Source organism: Petaurus breviceps, unplaced genomic scaffold (genome assembly GCF_028583685.1).
Source record: "Petaurus breviceps papuanus isolate PSGF00001 unplaced genomic scaffold, PetGlider_PUasm1.0 90865, whole genome shotgun sequence".
In the NCBI taxonomy this organism is placed as follows: Eukaryota; Metazoa; Chordata; class Mammalia; order Diprotodontia; family Petauridae; genus Petaurus; species Petaurus breviceps.
The window spans coordinates 6631397-6648514 of NW_027187367.1; the positions used below are offsets into that span (position 1 = coordinate 6631397).

The following is a 17118-nucleotide window of genomic DNA, read 5'->3' on the forward strand; positions in this document are numbered from 1 at the left end:
CCCCCCCCTCCCAAAAACAAAACAAACCGAGGAAAACAAAGCACTATGTCTACACCCACTACCCCTGACTCAGTTAAGATATATCTCAGTAGGGTCTTCCTTCCCTTCCCCCATCTCATCTTTGGCTGGCACCCCCCTTAACTACCTCCAGTTTTACCTGAACCTTCATGAGCCTCCCCAGGTAGGAGCGAGAGTATGACAGATAAACCTTGCCCAGCGTCTCCACATACTCGTCCCTGATCTCTCTTGCTGTTGCTCGCTCATTTCCCAGCAAAAACTGATAGAAAAACCTGTAGTTTCCATGAGAAAAATTCCATGGCAAGGCTCAGAAAGAGTACCCCCCACTTTTTGCCCTGGCTCTCCCAAACCCTAATGCCCCTCCTCACTCCTTGTCCCCCAATTGTGACCTGTATTTGAGCAAGGCAGTCTGTGGGATCTGATAGTTAGTCATCGGTTTTCTAAATGAATAAATCTTCTGCAGGACGAACTCTCGGATCTTAGCCACAGCCTGATGGGAAAGGGCCACATATTGTAAGGAAAGGAACCCCTCTCACAGTTAAAGGGACTGGGGGGCCAGGGGACTGGGCACTAGGGGGGAGGGAATAATAGTGAGATTGATAGAGGAAACTTCTCTGAGTTTCTGAAGATTTCACATAGAATTTCCTAGAGATTGGAAGGTAGAGGGCATTATCTATTTGGGGAGTGGGGAAGTCTTGGGAGAGAATATTCTGGAAGTCTCAAGGGTCACTGGGGGGCACTATCATCCTCATCCCCACCTTGACCCTAAGCCGGTCCAGCACACCCCTGACATCTGCGCAGGCTGCTGTCCCACGAGCTTCCTGCTCTCTGACAGCAGCTGCCTTGGCATCCAGCTCTTGAAGCTGCTCCAAGAACCGAGGATCTGTCACCGGTGCCTCCAGGATTGCCCTGGGGTATGCGCAGAGGAGAGGGCAAGTTGTTGTGTGGCAAAGAGAAAACAAGTACCCCCAGAAACCCTCGCAAGAACAATTATCCCTTTATCAAGACTCCTCTCCATCCCCTGAGGTGTGAGGGAGAAGGAGTTACATGACTTTAATAAGCCCCCTGATTCCCATGGGATCTCTGGTGACACCACTGAAGAAATGGCTGACCCAAGATGATTCCTATTTTTTGACCCTGACTCAAGTGATTTGACCAGAGGAAATGCTCATCAATGTAACCACAAACTCCTCAGTTTTACTGAATAACCTTTGCCCCACCCCAAGTTTACCTGACTCCAAGACACTTAATAAGAAAAGGAAGCACTAATCTGTCTAAAATATATAGAATTGACTCTAATCTGTGACCCAAGTGATTCATGATATCAGGTGACTTACGTGACCAGGGCAGAGGGTACAACCAAACCATCAACAAGCTCCCCAAGTCTCCCACGAACAGCCTGGCGGTTCCGGAGTCGAACATTCATGGCTCCAGATTGCTCCTGCAGTGTCCGAATCTCTGAGCTAATGGAGCTAAGGTCACTCTGGAAAGCACCCAGCATCTGTTCCATGCGCTAAAAGGGAAGGAAATAGAAGGCATTTTATGGAGGGTAATGAAACCATCATAGGACTTGAAGCAAAGATATTTGGGAAGAGAGTGAGGTATCCCTGCAGAAATATCTATAAATGCTCTATGAACAAAAGGAGTGTAGATCACCTACAGGACATGGATTATGGGGATCATAGAAGGGAAAGAAGGCTAAATACACTCTCATCCAACTCTAGCATCTAGTCCTATGTGAGAGACATGAAGGATATCAGGTCTTGAGATAGTGCTTTCAATCTGCTCAATTCCCAGGACCTACTCTTCCACTTTACCTCAGCTACACATGATGATGGTCACATCCCTGATCTCACATTCATGTATTATACTTCATGATCAAGAACTGAAACTGCTCCCTAAAGTCACCAGTGATTTATTACTTACCAAATCTAATGGCATATTCTCAGTCTTTATCCTTATTTGCCTCTCTATAATATTTGATGTTACCTGACATGACCACCATGTCCTTTTAGATATTCTCCCCTTCTCGGTTTTTGTAACTCTTATCTTGGTTCTCCACCTATCTGCCTGACTATACTGTCTTATTCTTCTTTGCTGGATCATCATCCATGTCATTTCCCCCGTCTGTGTACCCCAAGGATCTATCCTGGGCCTCTTATCTCCCAGCTCTATGTATCAGTAACCAAATGAGCTCTCACGAATTGGATATCCTTCAGGCACATGGAACTCAACACATCCAAAACAGAACTTATTATCTTTTCTTCCAAACTCACCCCTTTCGAACTTTCCTATTATGATCAAAAATACTTCCCAGTCACCAACCTTGAAGTCAAGCTTGACTCCTCATTCTCTTTCACCCTACATATTTAATTGGCTTCCAGATCTTATAATTTCCATCTCCTTAGCATCTCTTACGTCCAGCCCTTTCCCCTGCTACAGCCATCAGACTAGTTCAAGCCCTCATCTCCTCTTGTCTATAGTATTGCCACAGCCTCCTATTTAGTCTCCCTGACTCAACTCAACTCTCTCCCTACTACAAAACATCTTCTACATAGTCCCCAAAGTAACTTTCCTAAAGCATGAGTGAAAAAGAATTTACTAAGGACTTATATGTGATAAGCAATGGAAATTAAAAACAGAAAAGCAAGACAGTCCCTGCTCTTTGTATGCTAATAGGGAGAGGCAACACACATAACATATTCCTGCTGCAAGTCAGATTTGGAAAAAACCTCATAGCCTTTAGGGTACAGTAGCAAGGCAGGAGGTAAACCATTTGGTATATATCACTCCCTATTTAATAAACTTCAATGGCTCCCTCACTTCTGTCTTCTAGGGATCTCTAGTTTCCTTCAAAACTTAGTTCAAGTGCTACTTTCTACATGAAGCCTTTTCTCATCCCTCCAGTTACTAGTGCAACACCTCCCAAAAGTAACTTGTATCCTGTATATAAATGTTGTACCTGTCCCTCTCTTCCCATTAAGTGTAAGTCCCTTGAAGGCAGGGACTAATCTGTCTCTCTTTGTATTAAAGTGTTTAGCAAAGCTCTGAGCATATTATGTTATATTATCATATTATAGGCACTAAATAAATACTGGTTGATACATTGTGCCATGGACCTTAGAAATGGTACAACTGTCTACATGCCAATTCATATCTCATAGAATCTTGGGGATCACATGAAAAACTGGGTCACTTACCTCAAGGACAGCATCGCAGGCTGTGATCTGGTTGTGTAGTGATGCTATGTTCTCACTTTCCTGGATATCTGAGCCATAGGCAGTTAAGAGGATTCACAAAAAGGACAGGGGTCCCCAAATCTCTGAAGAATCCTCACATGTGAACCACCCACCTTTTCACGTGTCATACCTGGGATGAGAGGAGCCAATCCTGGCTATACCTTCCACCTCATCCCTCAAGTCAGTGACAGAAACTTCCCTCTTTTCCCCTGAGGATACAATCCCGAATAGATTTCTGTTCTATCTGCTGGAGCTCCAGTTCCACCTGCTTTGAATAATGACGTAGATCCACACCCTGGGAGGACCAAAAAGAAGACAATCTAAGTGGAAAGAAATCGAAGAGCTTGATGCTCTACAGGGGAAGGTTGGCGGTTAATATTATAGAAAACTATCAGGGGATCTCAGCATGGAAGACACTAGGAAAGATTACTAAGTGTGAAATGGAAGGATGGAGAACAAGGAACGGAGAATATTGCAGGAAGTCTCACCGTTTTAAGAGCCTCCTTTACCAAGTCATCTTCTAGATTTGCCTGAATATGAACTACAACCAGAGATAAATTATGAGGATACAGACATACAGTTCTTTCCCTCCCGGGACCGTTCCCCACAGGAACAGCTTTCCCCATTCCAGACCATCCTCACTTTTGAAACTCAAAATCCAGGGTCATTCCTGGTCCGCCCCCACCCCACCCCCATTTCCTAGGATCTAATGATCCCTCACCATCAACTTCATCTAGGATGAATTCATCAGATGTGATATCCAGCTCTCCGAGCTGCAGTGGCTCTTGGAGCCCGGGGCCGCTCCCCTGGAGAGAGAGCAGTTAGCAGACGAGATGCGGAAGGAATATGACATGGGGGGAGGGGCAACCCCCACCAAAGCCCAACCATTGCGGAAAAAATGCTCGTATACTGGGATGGTGGCCATGACAGCACACGCCTCCCATACAGAGGGAAACACTGAGGCGATGGGGTGGAGAGTTGAAGCCGCCACTTTCCGGGGAAAGCTATCACGGCGCCGGAGGCCCCAGGCTCCGACCTGGGGAGCTCCGGGAGCGGGGGAGGGGGGGGGGGGGGTGACAGCCCGGACTCGGCGCAGCCGCACAAGCCCCACCCCACCCCCAACTCCCAGCCTCGCGGGGGGAGCGCAGACGCGGTCCCCTCACCAGGGCATTCTCGTCTTCATCCAAGTCTGAGGCGCCGGCCGACAGCAAAGGCCCGGCAGCTGCCATTCCTGCCGCCGCTGCCCCGCCCCCTCGGCTACTTCCGCCAGGTGTCTTTAGAAACAGCTCCGTCAACTCCATGGGTTGACGATGGGGGAACCAAGTCAGGACCCGCAAGACAGGCGCAAGACTGACGCTGTGACCCAAGGGCGTGCGCGTGAAAATCGTTTCGCCAATCCCCGGGGTCGTTCGCTTGAGTCCTTCTTTAGAAACCGGCATTGACACACTACCTGCTCGGAACCTTAACTTCAGTGAGCCTTCGTTTCCGGAACGGACGGTACTTAAAAGTGCACAACGGAAATGACGGTGCCAAGCGTTGCCCTTCGGAACGCCCCCTCCCGGAAGTTATGTCACTACAAACGTTTAAGATCAGGAAATGCCTTCTTGTATTCATGAAGCCTTCTCTCTTCTTTCCCCCCCCCTCCCTCTTCTCCCCTCCCTCGAGGGCTACTATATAAGGCGAGTACGTAACTTCCGTTTCCTCTTCCAGAGAAGGCTCTCACGCCGCCGTTGCAGCCATGGTAAGGCTGACTCCCAACCCGGTCTAGGTATCCGGCGACATCGGGGTCGGGGGTTTGCGGACCGAACCGGGGACTCTTCGAGGGCGACCCGACCCAGAGGGCTGCAGTTTGCCGGCGAGATTGCTGAGCACGCCCGGGCGGTTAGGCGAGGGCGGAAGGTCTCGGGTGTGGAACCGGCTCCTGGGTCCTTGGAGAGGAGGGACGGAGAATGGCGCTGGGGGAGGCGGGTGTCACCCTGGATCCCCCACCTCCAGGCGGGGGTGGTTCTACTCAAAAGCAGGGAGTCTCACCTCCTTGACTTGCTTCTCACACTTTGCCGTCGTTTTTCGGCTTCCTAGGGAGCTTCCAGGGTCATGCCCAGGCATGACCGACCTGGTTTTCCTGTAGGGCTAAGGTGGGTGATCTCACCCCCTTATATGTTTTTAAGGGCTAGAGGAGAGGGTCTGGCTGCTACGACTTTTAGCGTATAACTTGGGGCTTCTTCCTGACTGTATAAGGAATTCTTGGTGTTGTACACCCTGTGACTGACTTCTGTTTACGAAAATTGTTCCTGCTGTCTCGATCCCCTAGTCTCTTGTAATCCCCGAGAAGTTCCAGCACATTTTGAGAGTGCTCAACACCAACATTGATGGAAGGCGGAAAATAGCTTTTGCCATCACAGCCATCAAGGTAAGGGCCAGTCACAGAGGTCTGGATCGGGAAGGTAGGGCAAAAAATGAATTTTAAAGAGACCACTACAAGCTTGGGGCATGAGGAGTACCCTTCTCCATAAAAGATGAGGGTTACTTGAAGTAAAACATAATATAATAAACACAAAAGTAGTTCTACAGTAAACCGGTATGTATCAATGTAAACATTTATTCTTTTAGGAGTTGTACTGCGCTTCACCCCGCCTTACCAGATCTCATTAAGTCTGTGTGAGTCAATGTATTTTACGTACATTAGCATGTGGTACTTGCACAGTGCTAGGAGGCACAGGCAGAATGGCATATAGTGCTGGCTTTGTAGTCCTGGGTTCAGATGCCCTTATTTGGACAGTTTGCGAAAGCTCTCTTTAAGTTGGCTATCTTCACCTTTACAAAGATGGAGTTGGTGAGTGATCTTTGAGATCCTTTTCAACTCTAAATATATAAATATATAATCTGTGTCAGTTCTAGCCTTCACTAAAGCTTGAAACATAGTTGGGAAGACAAGTAGGAGACATTTGCTTAGAAAAGTTCCCTAATGTATAAGTAACCTAAACTACTTTTAATTATTTTAACCATCTAGCTTGGATTTTTTTTTTCTTAAGACATTTTTGGTGTCTGCTTTTATTGCACTTTGTTTTGTAATATGTCCTATTTTACTAGACTTTGCCCATCAGGACTACAGTGATCTTTCTCCTGCAATTCTTTGTACGGTGCTTTTTTTGTGTAAATACTTGTTGATTTTAATCTGTGTCAATAGTCTAGCTGTGCTTTTTCTTTTTTTTTACTCTGCTAAGGTGGGATTTGAAACTAGGCCTTCCTTTTTTTCCCAAAAAATGGAAACTGCAATCACTGTTCTAAAAAAAAAAGTCCAAGTTGGATTGAAACCAGAGGGTCAGGCTTCTCATTCTCCCCCAAATACAAACTTCCCTGTTTCTGTTCTGTAACAGCATTTAGGAAGGCCTTTAAATTAAGGCAGTAAGTAGATAAGGAGCAAAACATAGAGGCAAACAAGGGGGCGGTCAATTATTAAGTTGCTGTTTCAAGCATCTTAGTAAGTGCTTGGGATGCAAAAAAAGGTAAAAGTGTGTGCTCTCAAGGAGTTCCACCCTCGTGTAATGGGAAAGACAACCTGCAAAGAATTATACAAACTAGCTATGTCTAGGATAAAGTGGAAATAATCAACAGAAGGCAATGGAATTGAGAGGGATGGGAAAAATTTCCTGTAGAAGATGGGTATATGGATAGTACTTAAGGAAGTCAAGAGGCTCAGCCTTTCAAAATCTGAATCTCTCACACAATTTAAATGACAGTGATAATTGTGTTAAATGTTCCTAGGGCTGGACATTCCATCTTCTGCCTTCATATAGGTTGTTCCTCACCCCTGGATTGTGCTTCCTCAATTATTGTATGTTTGTGGTTGCAGCTTGTAGTAGATAGCATACTCCTTCAGGATGGGCACTCAGCCTCCTTCCCCTTGCCCAGCTAGTCTTGCAAATAAATAGTAGATACTTGATATTGACTAAACTTACTATGTTTGGCCTGGAAAGGGTTTGTCAGAGGTTCAAATCTAGTGTGGGCAGGGACCTCAGGTCATCTAATACAGGAGTTCTTAGTAATGGGAGGGGGGGTTATTTTTACTAACTGCTAACAGTAGTTTAGCATTTCCTTTTGTAAAGTTAGGCAGCAAACCACAGTATCTGTATGTAGATAACTCAGTATATCATTTTGGCTTATCACTACTTTGAAATTACTGTAGTTATTGGAGCCACTGCTAGATATATTACAAATTAGGGGATTTGATAGCTTAATAACTTTCAATATATAGTTTCCATTACAATTTGATTTTATGCATATTTAAACATTCTGAGGAAATTTGTAGTTTTCACCAGACTGCCAAAGGTGGAGGTGGGTGTTCGTGACACAAAAAAAGATTTAAGACACTCTGATCTAGTCTGGTCTGAACCCATTATTTTACAAATGAGGAAAGTTCAGAGACTCAGAAGTTATGGCTCCCTATGGTCACATAAATAGTAACACTTCAGACAGAATTTATATCCATTTCCTCTGACCCTAGAGCCAGGATGTTTACCAAAATGGGAGAGAGCCTGCCAGAGCAGTTTTTCTTTAAAAAAAAAAAGTATTTTTAAACTGTTACATAGAAAAGAAATCAGAACTAAAAGTTAATAAAACCTTTCAAGTTTGATATAAGAAAAACAAACAACCCAGTACATATTAGAACTAGCCAAAGGCATTATGGGCTATATCTGGAGGTGTTGAGGTTGAAGGCCCACCTCTTCTAGCTCTTTGGGTTAGGGTTTGGATTAGATGTGATAGTGGGAATCTGAAGACAAGACTTAGGTATAAACTCTTTTACAAGACAACTTTGGACCATTAAGGGCAAGCATGTTCTATAGCAGTTTTTTTAGTTTGTGTCTGACTGGGATTTTGGCCAAGACACTGGAATCGTATGCTATTTCCTTTTACAGATGAGGAGACAGGCAAACAGAGTTACATGGCTTAACCAGGGTCACACAGCTAGTGTGGGAGTGGGTTTGAAGTGGGTCTTCCTGACCCCAGGTCCCATGATCTATCTACTTCTGCCACCTACCTGCTTTTCTATAGCAATAGTGTCAACTCAGAAAGAAACAATAAACACTAAAATATACAGAAGGTTCCCTGGGAAGCACATATTGAATTAGAAACTCAGATAACATTTCCCAATTACATTTTCATTTGGGGCATTCAGGCTACTGGAGGAGGGGGGATGTTAAGGACCTAGTGTGTGACACCTCTGCATTACAGTATGCAGACAATTCATGGCATAAAATGAGATTGTTGGGAGGGGGTTATATATGAAAAACAGTAATTATAGGCAGTGTTTAGGTTTCATACAAGTCTGATTTGGGGGAAGGTACAGTCTGCAGTTAAGCCAGGTAAACTGGAATGGGTGGAGAAAAGAACCATTCAAGTGCTGAGGATTCAGAAATCTGATGTCATGAATTTGCTGTTGAAAGGGATCAGTGTATTTTGCCTAGGGAAGACGCCTGACAAGGGTCATAGCTTTTAAATATTTGAAAGGCTATAAGAGCCAGGCAGCTAAATGAAGTGGGTAATACTGGACTTGGAATTAGGAAGACTTTGAGTTAAAACCTGGCCTCAGACTCTATGTTACCCTGGGCAAGTCATTTAACCCTGTTTGCCCAGTTCCTTATCTGTAAAATGAGCTAGAAAAGGAAATGACAAGACCCCAAGTGGGGTCACAAAGAGTTGAATAAAACTAATAGAGGAAGGAAACCCAATACTACCTATGTGACCTTGGGCAAGACTCCCTAGGCCTCCTTGTAGCCTCAGAAGTCCTAAATTCTAGATCCATGTTATTAGGAGGGAACTATATTTCCACTTAATCTAAGAAAAAACTTGACAGCAATTAGGAGAGGTTGAATGTGCATCTGTCAAGGTTGATCTAAATGTTTGAGGTTCTTTTTAGCATATGATTCAGTGACCTAATGGTACACATTATTTATTGTGCATCAGGTATTTCATCCTCTTAGGGTTGTAACGGTAAGGTTTTTAAGTCATTTAACTCACCAATTTGCCCCCTTGCATTTCTGCCCTAAGCATTCCTAATTTAGGCTCTTTCTCATTCTCTAGGAATTATTGCAACAACTTTGTCTCCTTACCTTTAACATAGGATTCTCTGCTAGAGTAATTTTAAGAAAATTTTGTTACTGGCTCCAAGTTTCCTGTCCTTAAATTGAAATTGTTTAGTTTTTCATAAGTTTCCTTAAACTACCACCAAAGAGCAGGACTATTTAACAGGGACACTAAAATGAACAAGATCAGGCAGGCAGCAGAGTCCTGCTGAAACTGAATGACCTATTTGATTCCAGCAGACAGAAAGCAGTGAAAACACAGAATGGAGTCATTATGTCAACCCCAACCTCTTATGATTGCTGCCTTATTGATGGTGGCTGGTACCCTTTATACTTAGTGGAATAAGCATCATCTTTACTATTCTTTCTGCCAGTCATAGAACCCAGCCTGTCTGAAAAAGCATTTACCTTTGACCTAAAACCCTCCTTCCAAACTGCCCTTTTACTGCTGAGGGTACCACCAGCCCTACAATTACTTGAGCTTGCAACCTTGGTGTCACCCTCAGATCCTCATCTTTGCCCATTATTGTTACCATTGTTATCAAGTTCTGTCATTCTCTTCCCTCCACACATCTGCCTATCCTGATGCAGGGTCATCACCACACTTTGCAATATATAGCCTTCTCTTTGGTCTCCCTGCTTCAAGCCTCCAGCCATTACAAACCACTCAACAGTGATTTTTCTAAAAAACAGGTCTGATAATGCCACCCATTTTATTCAGTAAAGTTTTATTTGGCATTCAAAGCTCTTTACAATCTGACCATCCTTTAAAACAGATTTTTACTTTTACTGTTTGAATCTCAGCCTCCCATGTCCTCCCATACACTGCTAGTCCCTTCCCTACTCTCTACACTGCACTTAACTTAACACAGTTACTTGCACGTTGCTTCCACTATTTAAATGTGAGCACCTTGTTTGAAGGCAGAGACCATATTTTTGCCTTTATTTGTATCCTATGTGCCTTAGAATTCTTGCTAACAGTAATGAACTGATTGATCCCTTTTTTCTATATTTGAAGTTATTCAAAGCACTTTACAAAAATTTTCTCATTTAATCTTTACAGCATCTTTGATATGGTTGCTATTATCCTCATTTTACAGATGAGGAAACAAATAGTAAAGTATCTGAGCTCAAATTTGAATTATGGTCTTCCTGACTCCAGGTCTAACACTACCTACTGTAATGCCTAACTGTGCCAGTAAGGTGCAAGGTACCATTTCTTATTTGTCCAGGGTAACACAGCTACAGTCTGGAAAAAGTGGGATATGTGTTTATAGTATGAGGTGAGAATGTTGGTATTAGCAGTAATTAGACCATTAAAATAACATTAGAGGTAGAAGAAACTTGGGGGGGGGTGACATTTAAGAATAAAAGCATTGGTATTTTATAACATTGGATGGGAGCCTCTGTTCTTGGAGGACCATGTAGCTCCTCCCACAGTGAAAGGATAGGCACATTGGGGAAAAAAACAGGTGGTATTTTTTTGTTGTTGCTGTAATTGAATGTACCTGTTGGGTTATGAAATGTGAGTCCTTGGCCTGCTTTGGTCCAAAGTACTCAATTGCTGGGGGGTGGGGTGGGTATTGAACTGCAGATATGACAGCCCAAAAAGCTAATATGATCACAGGCTACTTTAAGTGAGAAGTGTATAATATTCCAGGGTTGGGGAGATGTGTTCTTTCCTAGTCAGACAAAATGGAGAGTGTTTATAGGAAGGGAGGGTAGGACCTACAGGGGCAATTAGGCCAAGTTAGGATAGTAAAGGCTTGAGGGGTAGAGAATCACATTTATGATTTTGTAGGATTGCTAAATTTCGGTCCTTAAAAACAAAGGCCTAAACATCTTATTGCCTAAGAACTGTACATAGTAAGCAGTATTGGCTAGATGGAAATAACTGTTGCTGTATAAAGATGTTTCTCCTTGCTGATGTTGCCTTCTTACACTCATTTTTCCTTCAGGGTGTGGGTCGAAGATATGCCCATGTAGTATTGAGGAAAGCAGACATTGACCTCACCAAAAGGGCTGGTGAGCTCACTGAAGATGAGGTAAGAAGTTACTGGAAGTGAGTGAGGGGAGCATCTGTTCTAGAAGGGAGCTTTGGGCTTGTGCTACATGTTCCCCTCCCATCATAGGTGGAGCGTGTGATCACCATCATGCAGAATCCCCGGCAATACAAGATTCCAGACTGGTTCCTTAACAGACAGAAGGATGTAAAGGATGGAAAATACAGCCAGGTAGGGCAGGGAGGTCATAGAACAGGGGGCAGGTTAAGATATCACTCTTAATTTTATAAGACAGGGTAGTAGAGAATTGTATTTGCTGTTTACCTGTACAGGTTCTGGCCAACGGTCTGGACAATAAGCTTCGTGAAGATCTGGAGCGACTGAAGAAGATTCGGGCACACCGTGGGCTTCGGCATTTCTGGGGGTGAGTTAGATGGGGGTGATAAGGAAAGCACTCAGAACCTGTATTAACTATCCACTGTACCTTCTGACTTGCATTTGTGAAGTATCCTATGAAGTATGAAACACTGGGGATATGAGTGATTGAAACTTAGCTTCCTCCACATTATGGTCTGGGAAGATGAAATTATATACAAAAAATAGCCATGTAAGAATGTAGTAAGTGTATATCTCTAACAAAGTTGAGCAGTATGGGTAAGTAGGGCAAGAATAAATAGTAAAGAAGGAAAAGCCAAAGAGGTGTGTTCTTGTCCTCCCCCACTCCCAAGTATGGAGGGCCTTAAATACTAGGTAGGATTAAGAGTTCTTATTTTGTAGGAAAGGAAAGAACCTTTTCAAACAAAGGAGTGACATGGTAATTTGGTCTGACCTTATTGTTTTGGGTCACTGAAAAGGATTTTTGAGGGGGGAAACTGAAGGCCAAAACCAATTCTATTAAAATATAGGTGGTACATTGCTTACCTTCTGAGAGGGAGGGGGGATTTTGAACTCTTTTTTTTTTTTTTTTTTTTTTTTGCTTTTTTTGGAGGTCAGTTGGGGTTAAGTGACTTGCCCAAGATCGCACGGCTAGTTTTTGTGTTAATGTTTTAAGATTTGAACTCAGGTCCTCCTGACTCCAGGGTACTCTATTCACTTACGCCTCCTAGCCACCCCTGAACTCAAAATTTTTAGAAGAGAAGTGGCTAAAAACATTTTAATATAATTGGGAAATATTTTTTAAAAATTTCAAATATATAGCTGAGAAGTAACAAGGGCCTGAACCTTGGGTGGAACTTGTGGGTATTGGAAGGAGTGAAATTTATGTGGAAAGAGGAGGGACTTGATAACAGGATAAGGGTCATTTTTGTTTGAAATCTCCTGGATTCCTTGGAAGAATATGGCATTATATTGGCGTAGTTGTAAAGCTTAGGAGGACACATTTTGGGGGAGGGAAACAATTCCATTTTAGCCTATGAATATATTGAGTTTTACTTGTACAAGCAGTGTCAGGATTATGAAGGGCAAAGGGAAACGATCACACAATAGTAAGTTCTCATCAGACCTCTTGGCTGCCAACTGATCTTTATCCCTTTTCTTTTCTAGTCTCCGGGTCCGAGGCCAGCACACCAAGACTACAGGCCGCAGGGGTCGCACTGTGGGTGTGTCCAAGAAGAAGTAAACTACTTCACTGGCCTTGTCTGTTAATAAATAGTTTATAACAAAATTGTCCTTTTGTCTGGTTTCTGCCCCTCTTAAAAGCATGACTCTTTGGTTCAGTTAATAAGCACCTGCTATGTGCAAGATGCCTTCCTTTTTCACCAAAGGCTTCTCCGGGAGAAGAATGTGGGCACTGACTTTTTTTTTTTTTTTAAGCCACTGTCCCAAGCCAAGGCTCTGCCCAAACACTGATCTCTGTTGTTTGAGCAATTTAATCAAATAGGAGGAATTAAATTGCCTTGTTAATTGGATGAGAGAAATCTCGCGGAGTATTTGAAACTTGGTGGCGTTTGGCGGTGCTGGCTGACGTCCCAGAGCACCTCCCTTATAGGGGATGAAGTCCACGGCCCTTGTGTGGTAAGGTGTGCTTATAGCACACGGCCCGGGGAGCCACTTCTAACAGCCCTGGACACCTGTTGACCTCCAGTTTCAGGAAGCATAGGGGTGGAGTTTGGCTGTTAGGGGAAGGAAGCTAGACCTCTCCGCAGGGATTTCGCCCTCCAGACCCCGGGTCACAACCACGTGGTGGAGAAAGGGCGGGAGCGGCCCCCCCCCCCCAGTGCTGGAGGGGCTCTGCGAGGTGAGGAAAGGGGCGGGGAGTGGGGTGGGCAGCTGCTTAACAAGAAGACCCCAGTGTAGATCCCGCCCGGGTCGGGGAATAGACAACTCCCCATGATAAAACGGCGTCGCCTCATCAGCCCCAGAGGGACACAGCCATGGAGAGAAGCTCAGAAGGAAACAATGGGAAGGGATCACTCAAACTCAGTTGCGGGTGGAAGGGGGAGGGGGAGGGCGGCGCGGAGATGCCCTATGGCCCTAAGGCGGTGGATGGTTGCGGACCGCCGGCAGCCCTGGGGGTGTGTCGCGGAAGGGAAGAAGGGAGGGAAGCTAGGAGGAGGGACTAGGGAGATGACGAGGATATGAGGCGGGTGCACACCACTGATAAGCAGCGAGCGCAACCATGGAGCCAGGCTTTAGGGCATCAGGGTGCTGCACACAAGGTAACCCACTCCTGGTGGCCCCCTTGTCCCCAGCTCCCTTTCTACCTCTTCCTTCTCCAGCCTTTCCCATCCTGGCATCTGTCAGCCCTTTCCTCAGTCCTCTGCAATCAGCATTCTCAGATCCATTGCCCCACCCCCCACTCCTTTATCCTCATTCTCTCCGGGAGCAGGAGATGGGGAGAAGGAGGTTAGGTCCCGGACAGGGAGTTAGGGATGAAGGATGAAAGCTAGGGCCATCTCAGGAGGGTGGCTGAGAACCAGATGACTTTTATCTTAGAGGGATCCCTGCCTATGTTCCAACTCTTATCCCTTCTTAATTCTGCTCTTCTTATTCCCCCCCCCCTTCCCCACCATTTCTCTCTTTTCAGGTCACTACCAAATCTGAATGCCGCTCACCATGTCCTCCTGCCTTCTCCATCCACGATGCATGCTCCTGACATCTTTGGCATTCCTGTGTGTCTGGGTCATCTTTGGTCCCTCTGAACTAAGGAAGGAGTTCTTCACTCCTCCAAAGCCAGTCCCAGCTGCACCTGTGCCCCCACTCTCCTTGCCCCGCTTTCTGATCCCTAATGTAGAGGTTTGCAGAGGTTCTGGTTCCCAACTTTTCCTTCTGATCCTAGTGAGCACTGCACCTGAGCATCAAGAGCAGAGAGATGCTATTCGATCCTCTTGGGGGGCTCTGCAGGAGACCCAGGGTCACTTGGTCCGGACACTTTTTATACTAGGGGAACCAGATTATAGTCGTTGGAAAAATATTAAAGAAGCATTGAAATGGGAAGCCCAGGTCAAGGGGGATATCGTGCAGGCCGCTTTCATGGACTCATATCGAAACCTTACCCTGAAAACCTTAACTGGGCTGGCATGGGCAGCCAGGTACTGCCCCAACGTCCATTATGTCCTCAAGACTGACGATGATGTCTACATCAATGTCCCTGGGCTTGTGGCTGAACTTGACCAACGAGGAAAGGACCTGAAACAGAACTATCCTAATAGAGATGAAATTGTTCAAGGGGAGAGGAAGGCCAAAACTGGAGAGAAAGAATTAGAGGGTGCCCATAGCCTGTACCCTCCTGTGCCCCATCTGTACCTCGGCCATGTCCACTGGAGTGTTTACCCTTCCCGCTTGAATGGGAGCCGGCATCAAGTATCAGAGGTGCAGTGGCCTTCTGCCCGGGGTCCCTTCCCCCCTTATGGTTCAGGCACTGGGTATGTGTTATCAGCCCCAGTCCTGCGGCTGATTCTGAGGGCAGCTGGTGGTGTGCCTCTAATACCAGTAGAGGACGTTTTTGTTGGGGTGATGGCCAAGAGGGTAGGGGTTGCCCCCACCCACAGCTCACGGATAGCTGGTGCTGCCCGCTACCCCATTGACCGCTGCTGCTTTGGGAGGATCTTACTAAGTTCTCACCACATGCAGCCTTGGGAGATGAAGAATGCCTGGGAACTTGTGAGGGGTTCCTCGGGGAATAGGGACGTGCCACTCTGCTCCTGGCTTCAGGAAACTCTGGGAATACTGAGGTGTTGGATACTAAACTGGTGGTATTTTTGATGATACCCGAGTCCTCAGAAGAGAACTGAGGCTGGAGATGTGCCAAAAGGAGGGGATTAGAAGGGGCTGGGGCCACAGTGGAGTTTGGATACTTGGGATGTAGTTGCCCTAGGACTTTTATCCCTCCTCCCCAACAGTCTCAGCTTGTCACCAAGCTTATGGACTCGGTGACCTGATCTGTAGTCCCATTCCACATTCTTAAAAGCTGGGAAGTACCTGAAGAGGACTCAGAACAAAGACATTTGGATGTGAGGGATGGGCCCTAATCAACAGGGGAGAAAAGAAAAGCCTTCCTCCTGATCCTGAGATGGTCAGAGGGGACAGAGTTGAGACTGTCCCCCAAGTTGCAGTATGTTCAGGGGCCGGAGGAGGTGATAGCTATTTCTCAGTAAAACCTCCTTGTCTCCCCATCTTCGTGTATTGTCTTATATCAGACCACAGTAAGCTAATCTTAGGACTGTGATTTTAGGATGCACTGAGTGGTGAGCAGAGAGGTTATAGTCTAGCAGTAATCTGGTTCAATTGTGCTCTGTTCTGGGAACCACATCGGCTGGAGAGAGCAGGCCCAAGTACTTCCTTTGCCATTAGAAAATCAGAAGGAGAAAAAATTAGGGTATTTAGGAAAAGCCAGGTATGGATCCACTTGAACTGTTTTCTTTGGCCCAGAAAGCAGATCCAGGAACAAGGGATGGAAGTTTTGTAGGTTGGTGATCACATCCTATATGTGCCTTGTTTTCCCATGTTTCTATGTTTGAGTTTACTACCTTCCTGACTGGGGGTAGAGAATAATAGCTAACATTTATTAGGTAACATTTTTATCTCGTTTGATCCTCACAACAACCCTGTGAGGTAGGCGCTATTGTTATTCCCATTTGCAAGGTTGTGACTTATTCAAGGTCGCATACACAGCCAGTGTCTGGGGCAGGATTCCAAGTCAGGTCCAGCACACTAATTTTCCGTGCCATCTAGTGGCTGAACCAAATCACTTCACCTCCTTGGGCCTTGGTACTGTCATCTTTAAAATAGAAAGGGTTAGATCACATGTCCTGAGGTCCCTTCCAGCTCCAGAGCCATGCCTATAATCGTGTCCAGTTCTCAAGCAATAGCCACTTATTCTCAGCTCTGGCTTCCTCCCACAGATAGGGCAGGCACACACTTGGTCAGTTCCTGCCTCCCCTTGAAATATCCTGAATGTCATAATGTAAAGACAGTGACAAAGGCCCCATTCAGGAGGATGCTAAAGGTGCTAATAGAACTTTTTTATCTAGATCTCCTTTAGGGTGCACAGGGGTACGTTCTTCAGGTCTCTAGGGGTGGTCTGTTAGCAATGTCCACAGCAAACCCAAGAGTACATAGGTCTTGGACTGGCTAGGAAGTGGACCAAATACCCATTTCAGTGCTACAGCAGGAGTGGGCCTCAGGAATCCTTCCAAAAAACTTCAGACTGTCTTAAACAAAAGTCCCACTACAAGATTCCTAATGTGGCCATCTAGCCTCAGCTTGAAAGACCTCCAGGGAGTGGAACCCAACCACTACCACTCCAAGCCGCCTGTTACCACTTTTGGACAGCTT

At 45.5% G+C, this 17118-nt stretch overlaps 3 protein-coding genes across 3 annotated transcripts; 2 read left to right on the forward strand and 1 right to left on the reverse strand.

The window, feature by feature from the left end:
* Positions 1–100: 100 nt before the first annotated feature.
* VPS52 (VPS52 subunit of GARP complex) lies at positions 101–4712 on the reverse strand. The gene is made up of 9 exons (XM_069073422.1): positions 4421–4712; positions 3979–4063; positions 3746–3798; positions 3477–3552; positions 3219–3286; positions 1356–1531; positions 777–927; positions 408–508; positions 101–290 (listed from the first exon to the last, which is right to left on the reverse strand). The coding sequence occupies exons 1-9, from the start codon at positions 4694–4696 to the stop codon at positions 116–118; spliced, it is 1161 nt and encodes a 386-aa protein (XP_068929523.1). The 5' UTR covers positions 4697–4712; the 3' UTR covers positions 101–115.
* A 136-nt stretch (positions 4713–4848) lies between these two features.
* Positions 4849–13006, forward strand: RPS18 (ribosomal protein S18). Its single transcript, XM_069073423.1, has 6 exons — positions 4849–4998; positions 5569–5667; positions 11299–11385; positions 11473–11574; positions 11676–11767; positions 12886–13006. Exons 1-6 carry the CDS (start codon positions 4996–4998, stop codon positions 12959–12961), a joined length of 459 nt encoding a protein of 152 aa, XP_068929524.1. The 5' UTR covers positions 4849–4995; the 3' UTR covers positions 12962–13006.
* An 890-nt stretch (positions 13007–13896) lies between these two features.
* B3GALT4 (beta-1,3-galactosyltransferase 4) lies at positions 13897–16208 on the forward strand. Its single transcript, XM_069073463.1, has 2 exons — positions 13897–14000; positions 14369–16208. The coding sequence occupies exon 2, from the start codon at positions 14386–14388 to the stop codon at positions 15544–15546; it is 1161 nt and encodes a 386-aa protein (XP_068929564.1). The 5' UTR covers positions 13897–14000; positions 14369–14385; the 3' UTR covers positions 15547–16208.
* The last annotated feature ends 910 nt before the right edge of the window (positions 16209–17118 follow it).

What these genes read in the sequence shown, in the direction of transcription:
- VPS52 (XM_069073422.1), bottom strand. Translation starts at nt 4,696, where the DNA reads ATGCCGGTTTCTAAAGAAGGACTCAAGCGAACGACCCCGGGGATTGGC. An exon ending in ATGAAGACGAGAATGCCCTG is followed by an intron (nt 4,064 to 4,420) that starts GTGAGGGGACCG and finishes CTCTCTCTCCAG; the next exon opens with GGGAGCGGCCCCGGGCTCCA. An exon ending in CCTGCGATGCTGTCCTTGAG is followed by an intron (nt 1,532 to 3,218) that starts GTAAGTGACCCA and finishes CTTCCCTTTTAG; the next exon opens with CGCATGGAACAGATGCTGGG.
- RPS18 (XM_069073423.1), top strand. An exon ending in AGGATGGAAAATACAGCCAG is followed by an intron (nt 11,575 to 11,675) that starts GTAGGGCAGGGA and finishes TTACCTGTACAG; the next exon opens with GTTCTGGCCAACGGTCTGGA. An exon ending in GGGCTTCGGCATTTCTGGGG is followed by an intron (nt 11,768 to 12,885) that starts GTGAGTTAGATG and finishes TTTCTTTTCTAG; the next exon opens with TCTCCGGGTCCGAGGCCAGC.
- B3GALT4 (XM_069073463.1), top strand. Translation starts at nt 14,386, where the DNA reads ATGCCGCTCACCATGTCCTCCTGCCTTCTCCATCCACGATGCATGCTC.